General features: G+C 32.5%; 1 protein-coding gene across 2 annotated transcripts in view; it reads right to left on the reverse strand.

Moving 5' to 3' along the window:
- Nucleotides 1–21,899, reverse strand: part of LOC115880485 (cullin-3) — a 51,066-nt gene that overhangs the window by 11,269 nt on the left and 17,898 nt on the right. For both annotated transcript variants that reach the window (XM_030897691.1, XM_030897692.1), the window contains exons 9-11: nucleotides 19,503–19,624; nucleotides 10,511–10,780; nucleotides 922–1,126 (exon numbers count right to left, since the gene is read on the reverse strand). In XM_030897691.1, the coding sequence (XP_030753551.1) occupies nucleotides 922–1,126; nucleotides 10,511–10,780; nucleotides 19,503–19,624 (597 nt within the window). The remainder of the gene's footprint in view (nucleotides 1–921; nucleotides 1,127–10,510; nucleotides 10,781–19,502; nucleotides 19,625–21,899) is intronic.

Raw genomic sequence — 21,899 nt, forward strand, 5'->3', positions numbered from 1 at the left:
AACAAAAATAAGTCTATTTAAATAACAGTCAAAACTTGCATAGAGAAGCTGAATAAATTAGGCAAAGAAAACAAAGTCCTCCTACACTGGGTGCCTGCTCACCAAGGGATAGAAGGCAATGAAAAAGCAAATAATCTAGCTAGGAAAGGAGCGAACACTCCACTAACTGGACCAGAACCGTTCTGCTTTCCAAGTGGTAACCAACTCAAGGCGGAACTCAAGAACTTAGAAGATTCCATCCGCAACCTGGAATGGAAATCTTGCAATGGTCTAAGACACTCGAAGAAGTTTCTGAGGGCTTATGATCAAGAAAAATCACAGATCTTCCTGGGTCTGAGTAAGAACAATCTTCGGATTGTCACGGGGTTTTTAACAGGACACTGTCTCATCAATGAACACCTCAGTAGATTGAAACTAAGAAGAAACGGCGAATGCAGATTCTGTGGGGAAGATGGTGAAACACCAGTACACCTCATCACTGAGTGCGCCGAGACGACAACCATTCGTGCCATGAATTTTGGTACGACTGATATTGGAGATGGAGAACTACCCTCTATAAAACCGTCCCAGATACTGGCTTTTGTCAAAGCCCTGGGACTGTATGATGAGTTATGATTCAAGAAAGGGGGACACAATGGATCTGTAAGGTCGAAGTGATTAACCCCCTCCCACTCATTCTAATTCTAAAAATTCTAACAGTCAAAACTTGTATAATTGTTTAATCTATGGGACATCAACATTACCATGAAAAATTACCCTACAATATCGTATATTTTAGAGACGCCCAGTTATTATTATGCAAAGTTTAAAACGCCTTTTTTATGTAAATGTTTAAAATGGACAAAAGTTCCAAATACCCAAACCTTCTCCATTTACGAAATTTGCGGATTACTAAGTGTAAAAATAATATAAAATAATTACCTTGCTTCTAGTTTCCCTTCTTTCTGGTTCACTTTCGCCTTTTGCTGCCACCGTTTGTATCTTTACTCTGTGCAACTTAGAAGTAAATGAATCGTTTACTTGAAATTCGTGCGATGACTCGATTTCCTTAGTTTTGGGAGTCTTTATCAATACACGCTGTGTAGCTTTCCCCATCGCGAGAGATTGCAAAGCACGAATGAGATCTCTATAAATAAAATTTGAATTCAGCGTCACAGCTAAAGTCCGCATTTTATGCTTATTTTATGATTTTTTTATTTATAGGCTTGGTGCATTCTCCGCCGGTGCTGCCACCACAGGAGGATATCGTAAACAACTACTATATATAAAATCACGGGTTTAAGCAGCGAGTATACGAAAAATGTATTACATATTTAATTATTCTAAAAGTGTTAGGAAGTATAATTTGCGAAAATTCTAAAAATAAAAAAGTAAATATTTTGACATCTTCAGAAGGTCTAACTTGTATTATAATTTGTTATTTCAGTTAAAAAAACTTTTTAGATGAGTTCAACTACGGTAGCGAGCATAGTTTTACGCACCGATTTTGCTAATGGAGATATAACTTGGGCTATTTTGGCTATAACAAAATTTTTTGAAGGTACATAATTATAATTTTAGAAGATATTCATAAAAAAATTAAGCACTAGTTGATTAAAAAAAAAGAGTATACCATTAATATTGCAAATTATATTTTATCCTCTCCTAGTATATGTCTATTTAAATTTTTGATTATACAGGGTGTCCCAGAAATAAGTGCAAATATTTTAACTGGTAGTATAGTTCAACCCCAGAAACACGCCTATGAGGTTTTTTTTGCGAAAAAAAAAATGTTGAAAATTTAAAATTTTTCTTGACATTTTTCGGGAAATTTAAAAAACTTTTTAGTGCCACTTTAGTATTCACTTGAGATTTCCCTACAGTGTATCTAAACCTTGCAGTGTTGCAACCTGCTATGTTATCCACATTCTACATAGTTCGGCGGAACATAGTTCTACATTTATAAATTCATAGACAAATTTCTACTCAAAAAATTAGGAATGTTAAATTTAATCTTTTATCAGTGCTCATTATTAATAATTATAGAAAAAAACAAATTAATTATTTTTAGGACTTACCCTTTCAATGAAACTTAACAAAAACCACCGAAAATTAACTAAAACATTACGTTTATGACGTTTACGAAAATCTTTGTTATGCTGCAAAATAACTTTATTTTGGAATAAATTTAATAAAATGATTCATATTATTCACAATCAGGTCGCAAAAAGAAATTCCTAAAATGTTTATCGTAATTTAGAATTCAATTCAAGAAATTTAGAAAACAGCCCAACGAATAATCGATTCATTTTTATTTTGTTTGTTTTCTTTCATGTTTCTCTGTTTTATTTGAACCACTGTTTTACAAAACACCTTGAAAAGGGCACATTACTTTGAATACCTTTCTGAATGTATAAATGTTGAGAATTATTGTCTCTTATCGCCACTTTACGAACTACTTTCAATCTAAGAAAATACATGTTTCACTCAATAATTTTAAATACGTATTTTGTTTTTTCGCTATTTTTCGATGTATTTCGACAATTCCATCGACAGCCTAACCGTCAGCCAAGAGAGAGCCGCGTGTGAACTGGTCCTTTGAGTCGCCGGTCGCCGCGCCGTCGTGGCGGGCTTGCGCCAGACGACGATGTTAAGCAACGTTGCCGTAGTTACAACAATTTCAAATTCAAGACATTCGAAGCAGTCAAATTTGTATTAAATTTTAAAAATAAAACAGAGAAACATGAAAGGAAATAAACAAAACAAAAATGAATTTTAAAATGAATATTCGTCGGGCTGTTTTCGATGTATTGAATTCTGAATTACGATAAACATTTTAGAAATTTCTTTTTTGTGACCTTATCAATAACCAATCCATTTGTGTTTTGTTTGTTTCCTTTCATGTTTTTCTGTTTTATTTTTAAAATTTAATAAGAATTTGATTGCTGCGAGTGTCTTGAATTTGAAATTGTTGAAACTACGGCAACCTCGCATGACGCAAGCTCGACACGGTGGCGCGACAAAGGAGCAGTTACCAGTGATGCGCGGCTTTCTTGGCCGACGCGACGGTTGCGTTGTCGATGGAATTGTTGAAATACATAGAAAAAATAGCGAAAAAACAAAATACGTATTTAAAATTGTTGAGTGAAACATGTATTTTCTTAGATTGAAAATAGTTCGGAAAGTGGCGGTAAGAGACAATAATTCTAACATTTATTCATTCAGAAAGGTATTCAAAGTAATGTGTGCTTTTCAAGGTGTTTTGTAAATCAGTGGTTCAAATTGTGATGAGGCCTATATGAAAATAATGTGTTAAAAATGGGGACTGTTATTTTAGTCTGTCATAAGTATATTTTTTAATGTTGGGTAAGTTTTTTAATTTAACTTTTTTAACACATTATTAAACATTTAACTTTTAATTTATTTTATGTAATAATATCACAATCTTAAAAATGTAATGCATCTCTGCAAACTCCTCAGGTGTTGTGATTTTATGACTTACTTTTAACATATACTTTCTTGTCCCTATGGCAACACAGTGCGTCGAATTAACTGAAATCCGGGCTTGATCCGGGTAATTGGATGTAGTTGGCGATATCTGCCGGCGGTTCTCAAAATGTTGCGATTATTTTTTTAAATTTTCAAAGTTAAATAACTCGGTTATTTTCAATTTATTTTAAAAATGGTAAAGAGAAAATATTTTTATTTTGACCAGATTTACCACCCCTTAAAATATCTGCACTCATTTCTGGGACACCCTGTATAATGGGCACATTGTTTACTCACTTGTGTCGTCGAACTGCTTGAATCAATTTTTGCTTTTGATCAAATCGGTGTGAGAAACTATGAAGCTATAAAATGTTTCGGGAGAGTTGAATATCCGGGAAAGTTGAGTTATCGAATGTTATTGCACCCAACAACCACGTAATTACACTCTCCTTTACGCGTTAACATTTCTTCGGCAATTTTAATAACATTTGAAATTGTCACAATACAACGCGACGCCCAGTTCAAGTTCTTTTTCGCTTAATTTTTACTACCCAAATCACATAAACCTTGTATCTGAGTGTTTTAGTTACAATAACTGCACTAGAAAAAATCTAAAATACTTAAGTATTATCATAAAGCCACGATTTCAATATTATTTTAATGCGATCAACATGAATTGCAACCGGGACGGCATGAAATACAGAGCGAAAACTTCTAATTTCTGCCGTTTCGAGCGCTGCGTTCCGAAGTTTTTGAAATCAACTGCAATGCACCAAGCCTTTAAACTTAGGCGAAATTTGGGTAATAGTTTCTGCTTTGTTTTAGATTAAAAATGACATAAGGAAATGTAGCATGTTGCTTTTGGGCATCTGTCAAATTTGACATTTAAAGTAATAAATGTGTAGTGTTGAATTTTCAAAAACTTCATTTGAAAAAGTTGTTTCTTTGTTAATTTTACATGCGTATACCAATTTTTAGCCATCTAGATAAAAATAAGATAATTTCCTCAATTTTAACCAATAGCAGCTGATTCTCGAGGTAGAAGCAAAAATATTTGATGGCAGTTCGTTTGTAAGGCCAGTATTACACTATCAAATTTCTCTGTGAAAGATTTTATTTTGTCAAAGAATTTGACAGTGTAACATGTGTAATTTTAAAAAACATTAAACGAAATACCAAACCCTAATATAAAATACACACTATAAATACAACTTACAATATATACAACTACATACGAAACACAATATATACACCTTACAATTCCATACATACGAGGCGTTTCGGAAAAAATAAGGATAGGAAAACAATATAACATACAGTATTGGCCAAAAGTGGATGAACCAATACCAATAATTGCGAAGAAAATCAGATTTGAGGTGTTAAATATCAAAATTATTTTATGTACCTTTGTATGTTAAAAGTTACTTATACATTCTCACCAAAATACTACAAACAAATATAAATTCTTCTGTTAGTCTTATCATTTATAGATAAGAATTGGCAAATATTGCTTTTTTGTCTTGGACAAAAGTAGATGAACCAAAATTTTTAAAAATCGTTAGTTTCATTTGTTCTGCTTTTATGAACAATTACGATTTAAAAACATTTGAGCTCTTGTGATATATCATGCCACGTGGAATTAACTTGTATGCAGATCTTAAGTTGCGAGTAGTGAATGCTTTTAAGGATGGTTTGAAGCAATCGGAAATCGCTAAGCAATTACAGCTTGGAAAATCAGCGGTACATTATATTTTAAAGAGATATAATGAGAGAGGAGATGTCTCTATAAAAAGAAAACCAGGACGACCTAAAAAAGTTGGTCCCAATATGATAAAAGCCATAAAACGAAATTCTTCACAAGATCCATTTTTGCCGTCAACGAAGATAAAAGCAAAACTTGAAGAAATGGGCTATCCACCAGTGAGTACAAGGACGATCCGACGTAAATTAGTTGACCAGAAGTTGTTTTCCCGAAGACCCGCCAAGAAACCACTGCTATCAAAAAAAAATTTGAAGGCCCGATTAGCATTTGCCAAGGAATATCAAAACTGGACTGTGGCACAATGGAAAAAAGTTTGTTTTAGTGATGAATCAAAGTTTAATTTGGTGTCATCAGATGGAATTCAACATGTAAGAAGACCTCCCAACACACGATTGCTACCAAAGTACACGCGATCCACTGTAAAACATGGTGGGGGCTCAATCATGGTATGGGGGTGTTTTTCTGGATATTTTTCTGGACATTTTACAAAACCTTTTAGTGCCTTATTTGGGGGAAAAATGCCAGTTGTACACTACTTCCAACATGATAACGACCCGAAACATGCCTCACAATTGGTTAAAAGGTTTTTGGAAGATGAAATGGTGACTGTTCTCAAATGGCCATCGCAATCCCCAGACCTGAATCCAATAGAAAATTTTGGATCAACACATTAGGACCAAATTCTACAAAAATAAGCAAGAATTATTTGCAGCTTTGGAAGAGTCTTGGAAAAATATCGATTTTTCTATAATTGAAAATCTTCTGGGATCCATGCCTAAGCGATGTCTGAAAGTAATTAAGAATAAGGGTTATTACACTAAGTACAAGTAAATTATAAGTTAATTTTTCAGTTTTTGTTAGCATAAGATTTTTTTTTATGAAATATATATTTTGTTCATCTACTTTTGTCCAATAGTTTTTTCAATTTAAATTTTTTGCTACCTTATTAAAGCACATTTTAAAAAAACAATGCTATTTATTTTTATAGCATTGACACTAGACTTCAAGTAAATATAGCTCAAATTTTAATTTTAAACATATTAGGAAAAACCCATTATTTTGACAAAGTTCATCCACTTATGGCCAATACTGTAGGAACATCTTTTAAAACACAAAATCCACTTAGATCCATTTTATCACATACTAAACCAATGAATACAGAACAACAAACAAAAAAGGTATGTTAGTAATGTATGGCAATCGCTTCTTTGATTTTAAAGAACATAACAAAAATAAACATAACATACGTAAAATTTAAAAATAATCATACAGAAAGTTTGGGGCTTTTTGGTTTTACCTTATTAAGTATTTGTTATCAGGTAGTAATTGTTAATTTTGAAGTTTAACTTGATATAATGTCATTTTAACAGAACGTCAACGGTTTCTTGTAGACGTATCTGTTTTAAAAAAGTAAAGTGTTCTCGAATAGTTGAATTTAAATATTTTAAACAGTTTTTTACTTTATTCTTTGTATTTTTTTGCTCCGACGACGGAAAGAGATAAACTTTCCGAAACGTTAAGCATTTTTTTCTTTGTTAGGCAAATTTGTAAAAAAAAAATTGTAAACATAACTTCTGACAAGCAGTGTCCGTTTAGGTTTAACGCAGAAGTGTTTGCAAAAAATTGGTCAAGTGCAAGTCGGACTAGCGCACGAAGGGTTCCGTACCATTCATTATCTATACAACATTAGACACTATATTATTATAAACTTTTTTTCCGATTTAGCTGAAATTTTGAATGCGCGTATAAGTAATTTAAAAAAAATGAAGAAACACATTACTAAAAATTGTATTAATCAATAAAAAATATGTAAAAAGTAAAAATAAATATGTAAAAATAAAAAAAAACGATTAAAAAAAAGTCGCCTTGACTACGATTTGAACCAGCTTCACTACGGCTCAACGCCTTCAAGTCCTAACGCCATAGATTTAGGAAGAACAGATATCACATTGTGCATTTTAACCCGATCAAACAATCGGAGGTTGACTACGTACTGTAAAAACCAACTGAAATAGAGAAGGCGACATTGCCACATCTCAAATTTGCGCCTATCTACTTAGTTTGATTTGCAGAAAAGGTGACTTTAAAACCTTCACCGGATATCAATAAATCTCATGTCTTAATTAAATTAATACTTTATTTTTATAGAAGTATGCGTAATAATATGTTATTAACCAGAGGATATATGCGTTACTATTAAAGGACATGTTTACTGTTTAATGTGCTGAAACGTCTAGAACAATTGGCAACGTCGCTGCTAGTCTTCCAGAATGAAAATGAGCGGTCCGTCCCACCACCCCTCGCGACGGCCCATGGTCCGTTATAGCGTACTACGTTTAGCTTACGGTGTGTTTGAAGTCGGAATCAAGTCCGAAGTGAACTTTTCAGTGTTTTTCAGTAATTTTTGTTTTTGTTTAACGTACTTTTGAATCTGCAAATTTTCAATATGGTACGACAGTGTCAAGTGTGTGGAAAAATAAGCTCAAATTACCCGAAGTTGTCTTTTCACAGGTAGGTACAAATTTCCGCCGTAATTGTACATAGGCGTGCTATAAGGGAGCCCCTTACAATTAAAATAATTTCTAATTATATTTGTTGAATTTTGATCTATTAAAACAAGAACGTAGTAGCCGGTAATTGAATTATAATTCGCCTCAATTACTACCTAACTGTTGTAGATCATAACAAATTTGAATATAAACGTTGCATTTGAAACTTTATTATAAGCCAGAAAGTGACTTTTTTTCTTAAAATTGCGTCATATTTTGGTCATTATATACGATATTCTAAAGGAATTTTGCTCAACAAATAAACAAAGGTGTTTACCCGATTGCATATCTGCCCTTTCGGCCTTGTTTAGACAATTTTTTACCACCGTACAAATAACTCTAGGAAGAGGTTAGGTGTGTTTACCTTTTTTTAGAATGAGACGCACTGTAAATAATTTTTAGGCTACTAGTTTTACACATACCTATATACAGAGTGACTCAGGCCTCCAAAAAAGCTTTTTACCTATTACGTTTTTGGTTTGTGATTGTTATTTCAATTTTTTCATGCAATGCACATTTTCAAAATATTTTTGTCAACATACAGGGTGATTCAAACCGCAATACATATGCTTAATACAGTTCATGAAGATTGAGACATTTAACTAAAATTTGATTGTCTGATGAAGCTACCTTTAAAAGTAATAGGTTTGTAAATAAACGTAATATTCATTATTATGCGACAGAAATCCCATACAGCACACAGATTTGATACTTTTAATGATAAATGCCTTCTATTGAGAGACTAAAAGGTAATTGCCTCGTATCAGAGCCATCATAATATAAGAAGAAGACCGAAAGTCAAATCTTGTCTTATATTTTCAAAAAAAAACACAATTTTCTCATTAAATATTGATTTTAGGTATAGGAAGTTATTAATAATATAAGATTAAACAACTATTACACAGTACTTCACAGGAAGCTATCGATTGCGAACTAACTAAATCGTTACTAATTACTAATTATGAAAAGTTCTTTTTAAGATCAAAAAAGTAAAACTAAAACTTAAACTATCATTTGAGATTAAACGGAAAGTTCGAAATAATGTTGCCTATTCTAAACAAGAAAAAACTATTTATAAGTTTTATAACATCTCTAATTAAATTTGGGCGAAAAGAATATTTCTGTTTGCTGTAGGTAATTTTCTCAGGGAAAATACGTAAATAAAAATGACTTTTTAAGTCAAAAGGACAAGTTATTCCAAAAAAGGACAGGTGGCAACCCTAGGTATTTCTGGAATGGAAATTTAATGGCAAACCTACAACTTTAGTTTGAAAATATGTTCCGGCCACCTATGCTTACAAAAATGTCTAAAATGTGCTTTACCATTGCCTCCATATTCTGAAAAAAAATTGAAAGAAAAGTCACCAACCACAAACCTAATATAGAACTGTTTCAAAAACTTGAGTCACCCTGTAAATATTCAAAAGTAACTGAAAGTTGATATAGAAGTAACTGAAAGTTTAAATTGAAAATCGAGGTTGGAGCGATTTTCGAAAACTACCTACTAACGTTTCAACATATATGTGGGATATTAATTAATATTATATTATATTAGACCTTATAACAAAACTCATCTGACGAAAGAGTGTTAATGTAGTATATTAATATGGAGTAAAAATTTTACTAATTACTTTAATTTTACTTTACTAATAATTAAATTCGTTCCAAAAAACGATACGCCACTGGCCATTGGAACAATCCAAATGCGCCTAGTTGCCGGGGACGGAAATTTTAGACTTCTCTGTCTCTTCTGTTCTTGTTTGACACATTTATGAATGAGATGTTCGGTCTATCTTTATAATGTCTTTGCCTAACGCCTTTAACCAGGCGGCCACTTGAGGACTTGATAAATTCTTAATATTCTGTGTAAAATTCTTACTTAAACGATAATGTTTAGTGAAAGTACTTTTTTTATTTATAAACATTTATTTAATTCTGTTTTTAGTATTTGTTGTTATAGCGGCAACATAGATAGATTATCTGTAAAAATTTCAACTGTCTAGCTATAACGGTTCATAAGATAGAGCTTTGTGACGGACGGACGGACAGACGGACAGCGAAGTCTTAGTAATAGGGTTCCCGTATTTTTGGATACGGAACCCTAAAAATGACTGTTTTATTTTGTAGATTTTCTTGCAGTGCAGTGGCGAAATACCCATAAAGGATTTTTTTGGAGAGATGAATCCGCCACATAGGTATAGACAGTTTTTATGATAATAATATCTATATATAAAAGAATTATTCATAGTTTGCATCACACAAGCAAATTTTTTTACAACAATAACTTTTCATAAAAACTTAATTTATGCAAAACATTTAACTCAATATATGAGCACTAGATGAATATCTGACAAATGGGCTTCCATCAGTTATGTTTGTTTCTATCACGAGAATCGATTATTTTTAGTTGAAAATGAAAATTGTTTTTTCATCTAGTTGGCTGAAAATTGGTACACTTATGTAAAATTAAAAAGAATCTTTTTCAGATAAAGTTTTTCAAAATTCGGCCAGCAAAGACATTTTTAATGCATTTATTACTTTAAATATCAAATTTTACAGATACCTGAAAACAAGATACTAAATCTCTTATGTCATTTTAAATCTAAACCAAACCAGCGACTATGGCCGAAGTTAAATTTTACCTAAATCAATAAATATAAAAGTTCCATGTTACGGAATTTATCTAAGACACTGTATGTATAACGGTCTCTAAAAGGCTAAATATTCGTACCTTTCGGGTATGTCCGACTCGTTAAGAATTTCTTCGTATGTAAGTTTTTCGTGATTATTAAACAACATTAGAACTACCATTTGATACGTCGACACCTGAATAATATGTTTTCGTGGTCCGCCTCGGGAGTTGCTAATCAGGCTTGTGGACGATGAACAAGCCCCTTCGGCTTCTTCTTTACGGGGTCCATAAAAGATGGCATTGAGATCAGCGTTGCCTAATTGCGGCTGTAATGTCAATTGACGACCACTATGTTTCGCTAGATAAAATCTAGAAAAACAAATAAGGCCCAGATAACTAATGAAATATATTACATTTTAAAAATAAGTATTATGAATACAAGTATGATAAACACTCACTGTTACTTTTATGAATGGAATTGACCTTACGTATACAGTAGTGATGGGCAAAACTGTTATTTTTAGATAACAGTTGAAACTGTTATAGTTATTTATAAAAAACAGCTTAAAATAACAGCTTAAAAATAACAGGTTTCTTTATTTTACTACTAAATATCTGAAAGAGTATGAGACGGTCATCGCCAGGCGTATTAACGCAGTTGCAAGTTGCAACAATGACGTGCTCGGTGGTAGTATTTCCAGGGTGTCAAAACATTTCTAAATATCGATTGTTATCTAAAATACCTCTCTAAAAACGGTGGTTATTTACAAATAAGCGCTGTTTACAAATTGCGATATAAAAAAAAGCCAAAATTCGGCCACTCGTCTATAGTATATACCTACGCCCTGCCCCTCGATCCGCGTAGATCCTGAATTGCGTAGCAGTGTACAGGGTGCATCTCACTCGACGGGCGAGAAGCTCTTAGTTATGATTTTACCATTTGCGGTCAAAAATAGCAATATAAGAAAATGTGTAGTATATTCTTCATAAGTAAACCAACTACACACTAGAGTTCGAATTAATTTTACACTTAAACTAGCGTGTACCCGCGACTTCGTTCGCGTCGAATTAATAATTTCTAATGGTGATGATAAAGCAAAACAAGAATTTCCATTAACATACAAACTGGATAAAATTTTCTCACATTTGCCAAAAATAAGCTTTCTAACGTCGAGCAGTTTAAGCAATCGTGGTTAATCAATTACTCAACTTTTGGAACACCCTGTATGATTTTTTAAAAAATTTCAAAATATGTAAAAAAAAAACAAAATAAATTATGCGTGTCCAGGCGTTTTCCCGAAAGACTAACCGTTTTTTTAAATAACAAATATTGTAATATTTGAGGGGCGTTTTCACCCTGTTGGAATTTGAGATTCGAGAAACCCCTCCTTATCGAACCTCAACCCCACAGTCAATCCGTTTGCAAAAAATCAGCTTTAAACGTCCAGCAGTTTAAGCAGAATAGTGATTACTCAATGGTCATATTTTATGAAACACCCTGTATATATTTTTAAAAAATCTTAAAATATGTTAAACAACATATTAAAATATACGTGTTTTAAGAGTTTTTCCGAAAAACTCACCGGTTTTTAAATAAAAAATATTCTAATATTTCAGAGTAGTTACACCCCCTTAGAATTCGAGTTTCGAAAAATCCCTTCTTATCGAACCTCTACACACTAAAGTCAATCCGTTTTCCAAAAATCAGCTTTTTACGTCAAGGGCTTTAAGCAGAATCGTGATTAATCAATGACCAGATTTTTCAAAACACCCTGTATACATTTTTAAAAAATCTTAAAATATTATTGTGAAAATTTTTCAGAATAAATATATACCTAAATATTGAAACTTAATAAGTAAGTACTGAACATACAGCGCCATAATATCTCGACCTCCGTCCGTTATGCTCGTAACAGGTTGAAACAGAATGTATCTAAAACAACTGATGCGTTATTCCCCAACCTGTTTCGAACCTCCATCGACAATCGACCGATGCAGCAGCGTTCCTTTCCCACACCTATTATCTCGTCCGCCGCCCTGTTATACTTGTAACAGGTTGAAAAACAACATATCTAAAATGACTGCTTCTCCAACCCGTTGCGAGCCTCCATCGACAATCGACCGATGCAGCAGCGTTCCTTTCCCACTCCTGTTATCTCCACCGCCAGGCGTTATGCCCTCAACTGTTTCAAAAAACCTGCTTCTTTTATATCCTATTATTTTTAAGCTGTTGTAAATACGACCATTGACGGTATCGACCGAAGCAGCTACGTTCGCCGTAGCGCTTTCCCCACTCCGTTGTCCGTTGTCTCGCCGCCTGTATCGATGGTTGACGAAATAACATGTTTTCAATCCATACTAGTTGTTTTTTGGAATTGCTTCGAGCAGCATAGAATTTCGTGGTGATGCAGAGCGCCGACTTCGTTTTTCCTTTCACGAGCGGCCGATCTCTACGTGTCGTTATTTTATATCTGTTATTTTTTAAAAGTAGTAACGGTTGCGTTATGTTATTTATAAATAATTGTTATAAAATAACAGATAGTTAAATAACAACCCATCACTAGTATACAGTATGTCCCCGGATTGTCTTTACAAGAGGAAACACTTTTTTATTATTGAAATTTTGCCAGAAAAATGCATTCATTAAAAATGTTTTGCTTTTTCTATATTAGAACAATTTAGAACGGGGTTAACTATTAGAACGGGATTAACTATACAGGCTGGTCCGAACTGTATTCGAAACTTTGGCAGCATATTCTGCAGATAAAAATATATAAAAAAGTTCTTATAAATGTATGTTCTAAAATGCTTGGTTTCGGAGATACAGGGTGTAGAAATTTCATTTTTATTTCGATTTTTTCCAAATAATTTCTGAAGTAACGTCAATATTTCGTTAGGAAAACTGGTGTCTGGGAGTTTTTTGACATGAGAAATTAATTTTTTTTGTCGATATTACCAACTCCTACTTGTAGAGGGCGCTACCTACATATTTTTTAACTGGTTTGAAGGGTAATAACTTTTCGTCCGTACCTGTATAAAACCAGCGAGTTAAAAAATATATATTTACGACGTTTTCTACGGAAAAAAGGTCCCTTGGTAAAAATCGCTACGACTAATGGTTCTCGAGATATTTGGAATCGAAATTACCAATACCTGTCATCTTTGACATAAATTAAACATGTTGACTAAATAGTTATTAAACTGAAATCATAAATTTGAAATGTTTTTGTGCCAAAAGTTCAACAGAAACTGTTTTATTATCATTTTTTCGAAGAAAAATTTATGATTAGTTTAAAAAAATAAGAAGTTCCCAAATTTCTTATTTCAGTCAAATAACTATCTGCTCAACAGGTTTATTTTTAGTCAATATTGACATGTATTGACTATTTCCATTCTTAATATCTTGAGAACGGGTGCTCGTAGCGATTTTTACCAAGAGACATTTTTTACGTAGAAAATCACGGAAATGTATATTTTTTCACTCAGTAGTTTTATACAGGTATGAACAAAAAGTTATTACTCTTCAAAACAGTTAAAACTCATGCAGATGGCGCTCCCTACAAATAGGAGTCATATTGACATCAAAATCAAATTTCTCACGTCAAAAAACTCCCACACACCAATTTTTATCCAAACATTGACGTTACTTCAGAAATTATTTGGAAAAAATCGAAATAAAAATGAAACCTCTACACACTCTATCTCCGAAACCAGGCATTTTAGGACATAACATTTATACGAACTTTTTTACTTATTTTTATCGGTAGAATATGCTGCCGAAGTTTCCGGAATACAGTTCGGACCACCCTGTATAGTTAATCCCGTTTATACTTTTTCAAAATCCCATACCGTTTTAGAGAAAATTAAAAAAAAAACATGATAATATAGTTCAATTTTTTCTAAAGGTAGGTTCATACACACGCAAATTGCGAAATGCGAATCGCGAATATTGTTATTATCAATGACATCGAAATAAATTAGACCCGACGACTTAAATTTTGGCGAAATCCATCATTGCCTTAGAAAATTGCATGTATGCCAAATTTCCACTTCGACCGCATTTAAAAGGAAATCTTACCTACGTATACGTACGGGGATAGCTAACCCACATTGTAAACCAGGAATTCCAAATATAGATTACGTCGTAGAATACTTTAAACCGATAATAATTAAAGGTAGCCTACTATCACGAACTATGTACTCCCAATCAGCATTAGCCGTTATTTAAATCTTCTGTAATTATAATTTTTAGATTTTAAGAAATTTAACATAAAACAATCGACAACGTCGCAACGCCAGCTGATACTGAAAACGTACGAATTTTACTATCTTTACTCCTAAATTCAGGCAGCCAACAAAACATCCAGTTCGAATTCGTTCATAAATTGCTTTACGGCGTTGCCAATGTGTGGTTTTTCGAAATGTTTTATGAGGTGATTTCCAGATATTTTAGTGTTTTGTGGTATTATTTTTAGTGATTTTATTCAGAAACAATAAGACAATGGTGCGAACTTGCTTAATTTAAAAATAGAGACGATTTAAACCTAGAAGTTTGATTTCGAAGGTGAGTAAGGCTATGTTACATCAGTGCGGTGCCGAAAGGTAAAATAGGAAAAAATCTTTGGAAATATTCGTAAATCATACAGTTTTGGAATATACCGTTATAAGTAACGAACCATTACATTAAGTTAGTTTCGTCACGTTTGGTTTTATTGAATATCTTGATCATAATATTTAAATATTATCAAAACCAAGTATACAAATGCGAATATTAATTTGTTGAAAAAATATATAAAAAAGTTAAAGATGTCACAATTACGAAAAATGTTCAATAGTGATATACACCATATGATCGAAAAAAAAACGGCGTATATGGGGAATGTCATCGATGTTCATTTCTAAGCCATCTGGACGCCTTTTTTTTCGATCATACTGATTGTTATTAGGATTTTTAGTTATTAAAGATGATTTTTTAAGTGTAAAATCAAAATAGATTTATATAATGGATATTAAATACTAAATACCGTATGATCGAAAAAAAACGGCGTCAAAGACTGCTGGGAATAACAATCGAATATAATTTTGGCGAGGTCTATTTCTAGATGTCATTTATTAAAAATTGACATAAAACTTGTCAAAAACTAATACTGATTATAGAAAAATTATAAAAGGATAGAACGTTTCCAGAAACACAAATCGATATCCAAAAAAAAAATTTTCGAATTTATATTACACCATTTAAAAATCAAATACAACCTTAAGGCGTACTACTGCCAGTCAGTGTCATTAAAAAATAAACAAGAGTAGGGGTCATGACATATCACCTTGCCAAAATTATCACCGATTCTCATTTTTGACGCCGTTTTTTTTGATAGTATAATTTTTGTAATAGAGGAATGTATTTTTTGTTTTGTTTATTAAGACTAAAAAAAATTATATAGTTTAAAAGACGAATGCGTCTTTGTTTGATATGTTTTATTGAATAGTTAATTATTTATTCAGTACAAGGTCCCGATTATCCGCGAAGAAACTTATCCAGAAATAAGTAAATATTTTAGAAATTTTCTTTTGTTTAACAAAGATCTTTATTATTGTTGTTATAAATAGTAGTATTTTTATACCTAATATTAAATTGCAATTCGTCACGACAGTTTTAAAATATTCTCATTTTTTACCGTTGCTTCAATCAAAATAATACCATTAATTCACATTAAAGTTTTATAAAAGTCGTCTTCGGCTCGTATTCATTGAACGCTTGATAGATTATATTACTACTGGAGCAATTTACAGACATTACTATGGAAATGTGCATATCATAATTTCAATTAGTTATTTTCGTATAGAAGTGATTGGAGTATAGAAGTAGTCATTTTCAGAATTTGAAGAGCCATCTAGCACAACAATGTATAGTATCCAAAAATCATATTTACGAGAATATAATATTAAATTATATATTACAATCAAAGTAACTACGCCACTGGCACACATTCTCAAAATCTCGGAACAGCGTTGCCATTCTCTCGGGAATCCTTCATGACTGCGATCAGCCCGTCTTGTTCCCACTCGCATAGAACAAGAAACGAATGTCTGATTCTGATCTTTCTCTTTTTATGAATGAAATGCCGGGTCTACTTTATTTAGAGGTCATTGGTTATTATTGGTCAATTTCAAAAAAATACAGAGGCGGCAAAAGTGACAGAAAGTTGTTTTAATATTTTGCAAACTCGCATAATTTAAAATCTGGGGCAGGAATATTGACACTGATTTAATTTTTGCAAATATTCGTTTGATTAAGGAAGGAGCATATCAAAAATTAGATCGACCGCGACGGGACTCTAAAGGTTGTCGCCCACTAGAACGCGGCGCGACGCGGCGCGGCGTCATGTGGAAATTTCTTTTGTCTGCTTGCCATGAATTTAAATGGAGCAACGCACATTAGAGCGCGCAGCGCCGAAGCGCGCCATGGAATTTCCGTCAAGAAGTCGGAAGACTTCTCTAGCAACTTTTTCCGTCTCCCGCGTTTCGGCGCGTGGCAGTGTGCGTACTCACAACGGAAATAATTTTGCATCTCAAGTCTCTTCACTGGCTTTTTGACTAGGAACTAGTGGTACGTATCAATGGTAGAATTGCATTTTTAAAGGTAAATTAGGCAAACAGATTTTTAAACAGGAATATGATATTTTTTTTAGTCTTCCCTCACTAGAGACAGATGGACGAAATGTTTTTCTATCAAAGATTTAATATAATTGAGGGGTGTAGAAGCAAAACCGGCAATCTCCACTTCTTGACAAAAGTGACAATCTCCAATTTTTAAATTCTAATTACCTAAATATATAAAAAAGAATAGGATTTTTTCATCACATAACTAATATACACATCAGAATAAAGTAGAAAGCTATAAAAGCGATTAATTATTGCATCATTAGTAATTTGTCTTTTCTGAAAAAATATGATGAGTAGAGATACTCGGTGTTTTGCCTCTAAAACCATCAATTGAAGAGTTCGTAAAATGTTTCCTTTATATTTTGTAATACTGAAAAAAATGCTCTTGTCTTTTATTAAATCTGGAAAAAGATGGTAAAATTCTCCAAACTTCTTTCTTTTTTGTTAATCTTATGAGTCCAAACTTTCCTTTTCTTCTCACCTGCTCTTCCTCTTCCTCTGTTAGAAGAGCACAAAAAATACGCTTTCGTTCGTTCGTTGAACTCATTGTTTTAAAAACTAAACTACAGTAAGTAAAAAGCACTTCGACTAACTAAATAGCGTTTCCGCGTTTCAAAAACGCGCTATAGTGGGCGCAGTCCCGAAAAAAATTCTCTTCCCAGCGCGGTCTAGTGTGCGACAACCTTAAAATGGTCGACTTAAATTCCGGTTTCTCAGTGCTGTTCTAATTTTATTCAAAACGTGTAAAAATATGATGTACGGGTAGACGTGGGGTAGACTCGGTTAATGTTGGTAGTTATTAAAATTTTTATAAAAATATATAATTCTAATAAAAATAAATAAGTTATAACAATTATTTATTAACACTAACACCCCATACTCTACTGAAGCAGGTATCTAAATTCTTTGACATTTAATCTTTGACAAGTAGTAAATAAAAGCAAAAAAAGTTGAAAGAAAAAATATATAATTAGTTAATTTTAAGTGAATTTTGTAAATAATCCTACTACACATATGTATATTATACCGTATGATCGAAAAAAAACGGCGTCCAGTTGGCTTAGAAATGACGATCGATGACATTTTCCATATAATTTTACATATAAAATGACAGCGATCTTCATTTCATAGCCATCGCTGACGCCGTTTTTATTCGATCATACGGTATATTCACTTACTAGAGAAAAGTTATTCCATTATTTCACTCGATTTTTGACCCAGATCTACCGAACGCTACACAACCAACTATTTTACAGTATTTTTCGATAAATCGCAATAGTGTCACTGTTAATTTAAGTTCTGCCACGATTTCCTTCTAGATTTACTACCTTTACACAACTATCGGTAGTAGAATAAGGTTGTATTCCGTTGCAAAACCAGGCGAACCAGACCGGTAAACTACAGTAAAGAGCAGTTCCTGAAAAATATCCGTTTGATACGGAACGGTTTGGTAAAATACTGGAAACGTCAAATGTTGACGTTTTCTAAATTTCAATACATCTATTATAAAATTTATCTTTTATGCATTTTTAATGTACCTATTCTCTGCTTTTGCGTTTGCTTCTTCTTTTCAGTGGAGTTTAATATTGAAAAGTACTTTATTAACAAACTGTTAAACTCATTAGACAGCTCAAGTGAAGATTTGCAGGTCCAATATTAAAATACATCAATAATAAATAAACAAATCTAATCAATATTTATATTTTTATAGCTTACAAAACATTCACGATTACTTGTTGTCTTGTTTTTCATGTTTTCTTTAAAATGACTTTAAGAAACAATGGCTGCATGATAAGTTTAAATGGTCCTAAAAAGTCATTCTATTTAGTTAATGAAATTTATTTACCTTTAATGCCTACCTCCATTGCTTTTGGATGTAAATACAAAATATTACAAATTTCAGAAATTAAATGAGAATTTCACTCGAACTTCCAATATTTGCTTGATTTCTGTCACATAAATGACATTGATTGACAAACAAAACCAGAAAAAATATATAAGCTGACTCTGGTTAGTTTGGTGACAGTTATAACCGAATTTTTCAGGAAGCGTGTTCCGTAATAAGAAAACTTTCAGGAAACCGATAGAAACGGAACATAAAACCATAACCAAGGTAAGCAATGGAATACACTCTAAATAATAAATAACATAAAATAAGCTCAGTAAAGACTGACAAATCCACAAAATTTCAAATCAAATTCAAATGTGTCACGTGAATCGTCAAACAGAACTGTCAAGAATCCCCACCCTAGAGTCCTCTTTATGGACAGCATTATACTCATTCCTTAATCTTTTTATTCAAAGAATGTCATTAACTGGCTAACGTATTAAATAAGTATACATTGATTCCTTATCAAAATATACGAAATTGCTACGTAACTGGATAAAAGTTATTTATGTTTCACCAAAACTATATAATTTAATTTACCTTCTAAATGTTTCAAAGGCGGTTAAAGGGGCAGCTGGAATGTGACACTTTGTTGCACTTTGTGTAGGCCAAAACCCTGTAGTAAGGACCCTCATGAAAAGATCAACACCTCCTAAATTGGCCTGTAAAAAATATTACTAACTATATAAAACGAGTGATAAATAAACAGCAGTGAAAATAAAAAAGTTGGAAAAAATTGAGGGAGCGATTGCCATTTTAGAAATAGTAAGGGAGGTGTTTAATATAACTCTCAGTTGGATGTTTCTCCACAACAGTCATCAATATACAGAGTGTTCCAGAAATAAGCGCAAATATTTTAAGGGGTGGTAGATCTGGCCAAAAGAAATACATTTTCTGTTTACCATTTTTAAAATAAATTGATAATAATAACCGAGTTATTTAACTTTAAAAATTTAAAAAAATAATTGCAATGTTTTGAGAGCCGCCGCGCCGCACAGTGGGCAAAAATCCAGAAGTATGTTGCAAAAATTCTTTTATTGTACGATTTCATTCAAATTTGGTAAAAACATTCTATGCCAGTAGCCCGTGAACCCAGTTAGTTTCGGCTGACTTGAGATTGGCTGGGGGTGGTGGGGGGGATTCATAAAATGGAAAAATCATCTTTTGACTAATACAGCTACAAAAATGCGGTAAGAATATTTTACATTTCACTAAATTTTACGATTTTTGGCAGAACCAAGATGAAACAGACAAATATTGAGCAATTATTACTCCTCCGGCATATACAGGGTTTGTTAGGTTAGGTATATATATATTGACATCCTCTGTATCTTTTTTATTCGACGTTTTCGAAAAAAGTGTCTTGAATAAAAGTTTAATGGTCTGGAATACATTTTTCAAAACAGTCTTCTTTGCATATACCGGGTGCCTTAGAAATCCTGTGCGTGGCCCAACTTTCTTATTTAAAATTAGTACCCAATTTTTTATTTATTTTTTTTATTTTCTCCTAAAAATCCTAACTACTTTTATGTAGCATATCCTATACCTAATTTGAAATAAGATAGTGGAACCACGCCCAGATTTTTTGAAGCACTTTGGATATGCGAAATAGACTTTTTTGGCAAATTTATTCAAAACCACTTTCATTTGAGACAGTTTTCGGAAACGTCAAATAAAAAGATAAAGGGGGTGTCAATGTATAAAAAAGAAAACCCTAAGTATACTAATCCAGTCGAACTTTTATTCAAGATTGTTTGTCATTTGAATAAGTTGGGTCTCTAATAATACCAGACAATATGTGAACAATATTTTATTATTATATTTTAAATAAGTAACAATATTCTGAGACTTAAACAATGACGATTTCGAAAATAACAGAACTTATACCTATTAAAAATATCTAAATTTTATTTTACCACCTACTATTTACTGATATTTTGTTTTATAACAGCTGGAAGCAATGGTCATGAAGTGCACATTTTTAAATCTGAAAGAAAAATCCATTTCATTTAATTTAAAAAATTAGGTACTGTCAAAAAATGTCATTTGACATTTATGACATACCTCTTCGGAAATCTTGAGAAAAATTACGTAACTTTATATTTCAAGTTCTTCTCTAGCTACTATAACAATTAATTTATGAGAAGTATCCACATAAAGGATCTTACTATACACATACGCATGGAGACATACGCTTCCAATAAGTTTAAAGTTGCGATTTTTTTGATTTTTTGACTTAACTTTTCTAAGATAGAATATATGCCACTATCAAAAAAAACCTTAAATGATTATGTTCTACTTTGACCTTTACCTAGTTTTTATCCAAAAAATCAAAATAAAAGATCCTTTTTACTTACCTTGACATTAAATTTACCGCAACCGGGAATCTACGTAAAACACATTATGACAATTTCACAATAATTATTGACAGTAAGCTAAGGTCGTCCGATTCAATTGTTATAATACTGTGTCACTTGAATGCAATGCCTACTATTTAAAAAATTGTAGAAAAAAGCAGTTATTGGACACAAATTAACTGAAAATGTAGGTTTTGCGCAAAGTTCGTTTTACAGCCCCTCGAAAGAGACTCCGAATAAGGTTTTTTGTTAGTTTTATGTGGTTTCCTCTTAACTAATATGTTTCCAATCTAATGTTATTGCCATAAATGCTAACTGTGGATGTTATTTTTTGCAACTTGGTTTGGACATATTGCCTACTGTGCGCCGGCAGCAATCGATCGAAATCAGTGCAAATACCAAGCAATTACCATAATCTTAACTTGTTCGACGCCCAGTGTTGACATATCGACTACAAAAATTTTAAAACGACTCCGATAGATAACAGATCGATGTAATTAAAACCAAAAAATGATCTCTGCTTTACGGTGAGCTTGTAGACGGTAAGAGGAGGCCGGGTGGACAACTCAAAAGGTACAAT

The sequence above is a fragment of the Sitophilus oryzae genome, unplaced genomic scaffold, assembly GCF_002938485.1.
Source record: "Sitophilus oryzae breed Bouriz unplaced genomic scaffold, Soryzae_2.0 scaffold_1625_pilon_pilon, whole genome shotgun sequence".
NCBI classification, from domain to species: Eukaryota; Metazoa; Arthropoda; class Insecta; order Coleoptera; family Curculionidae; genus Sitophilus; species Sitophilus oryzae.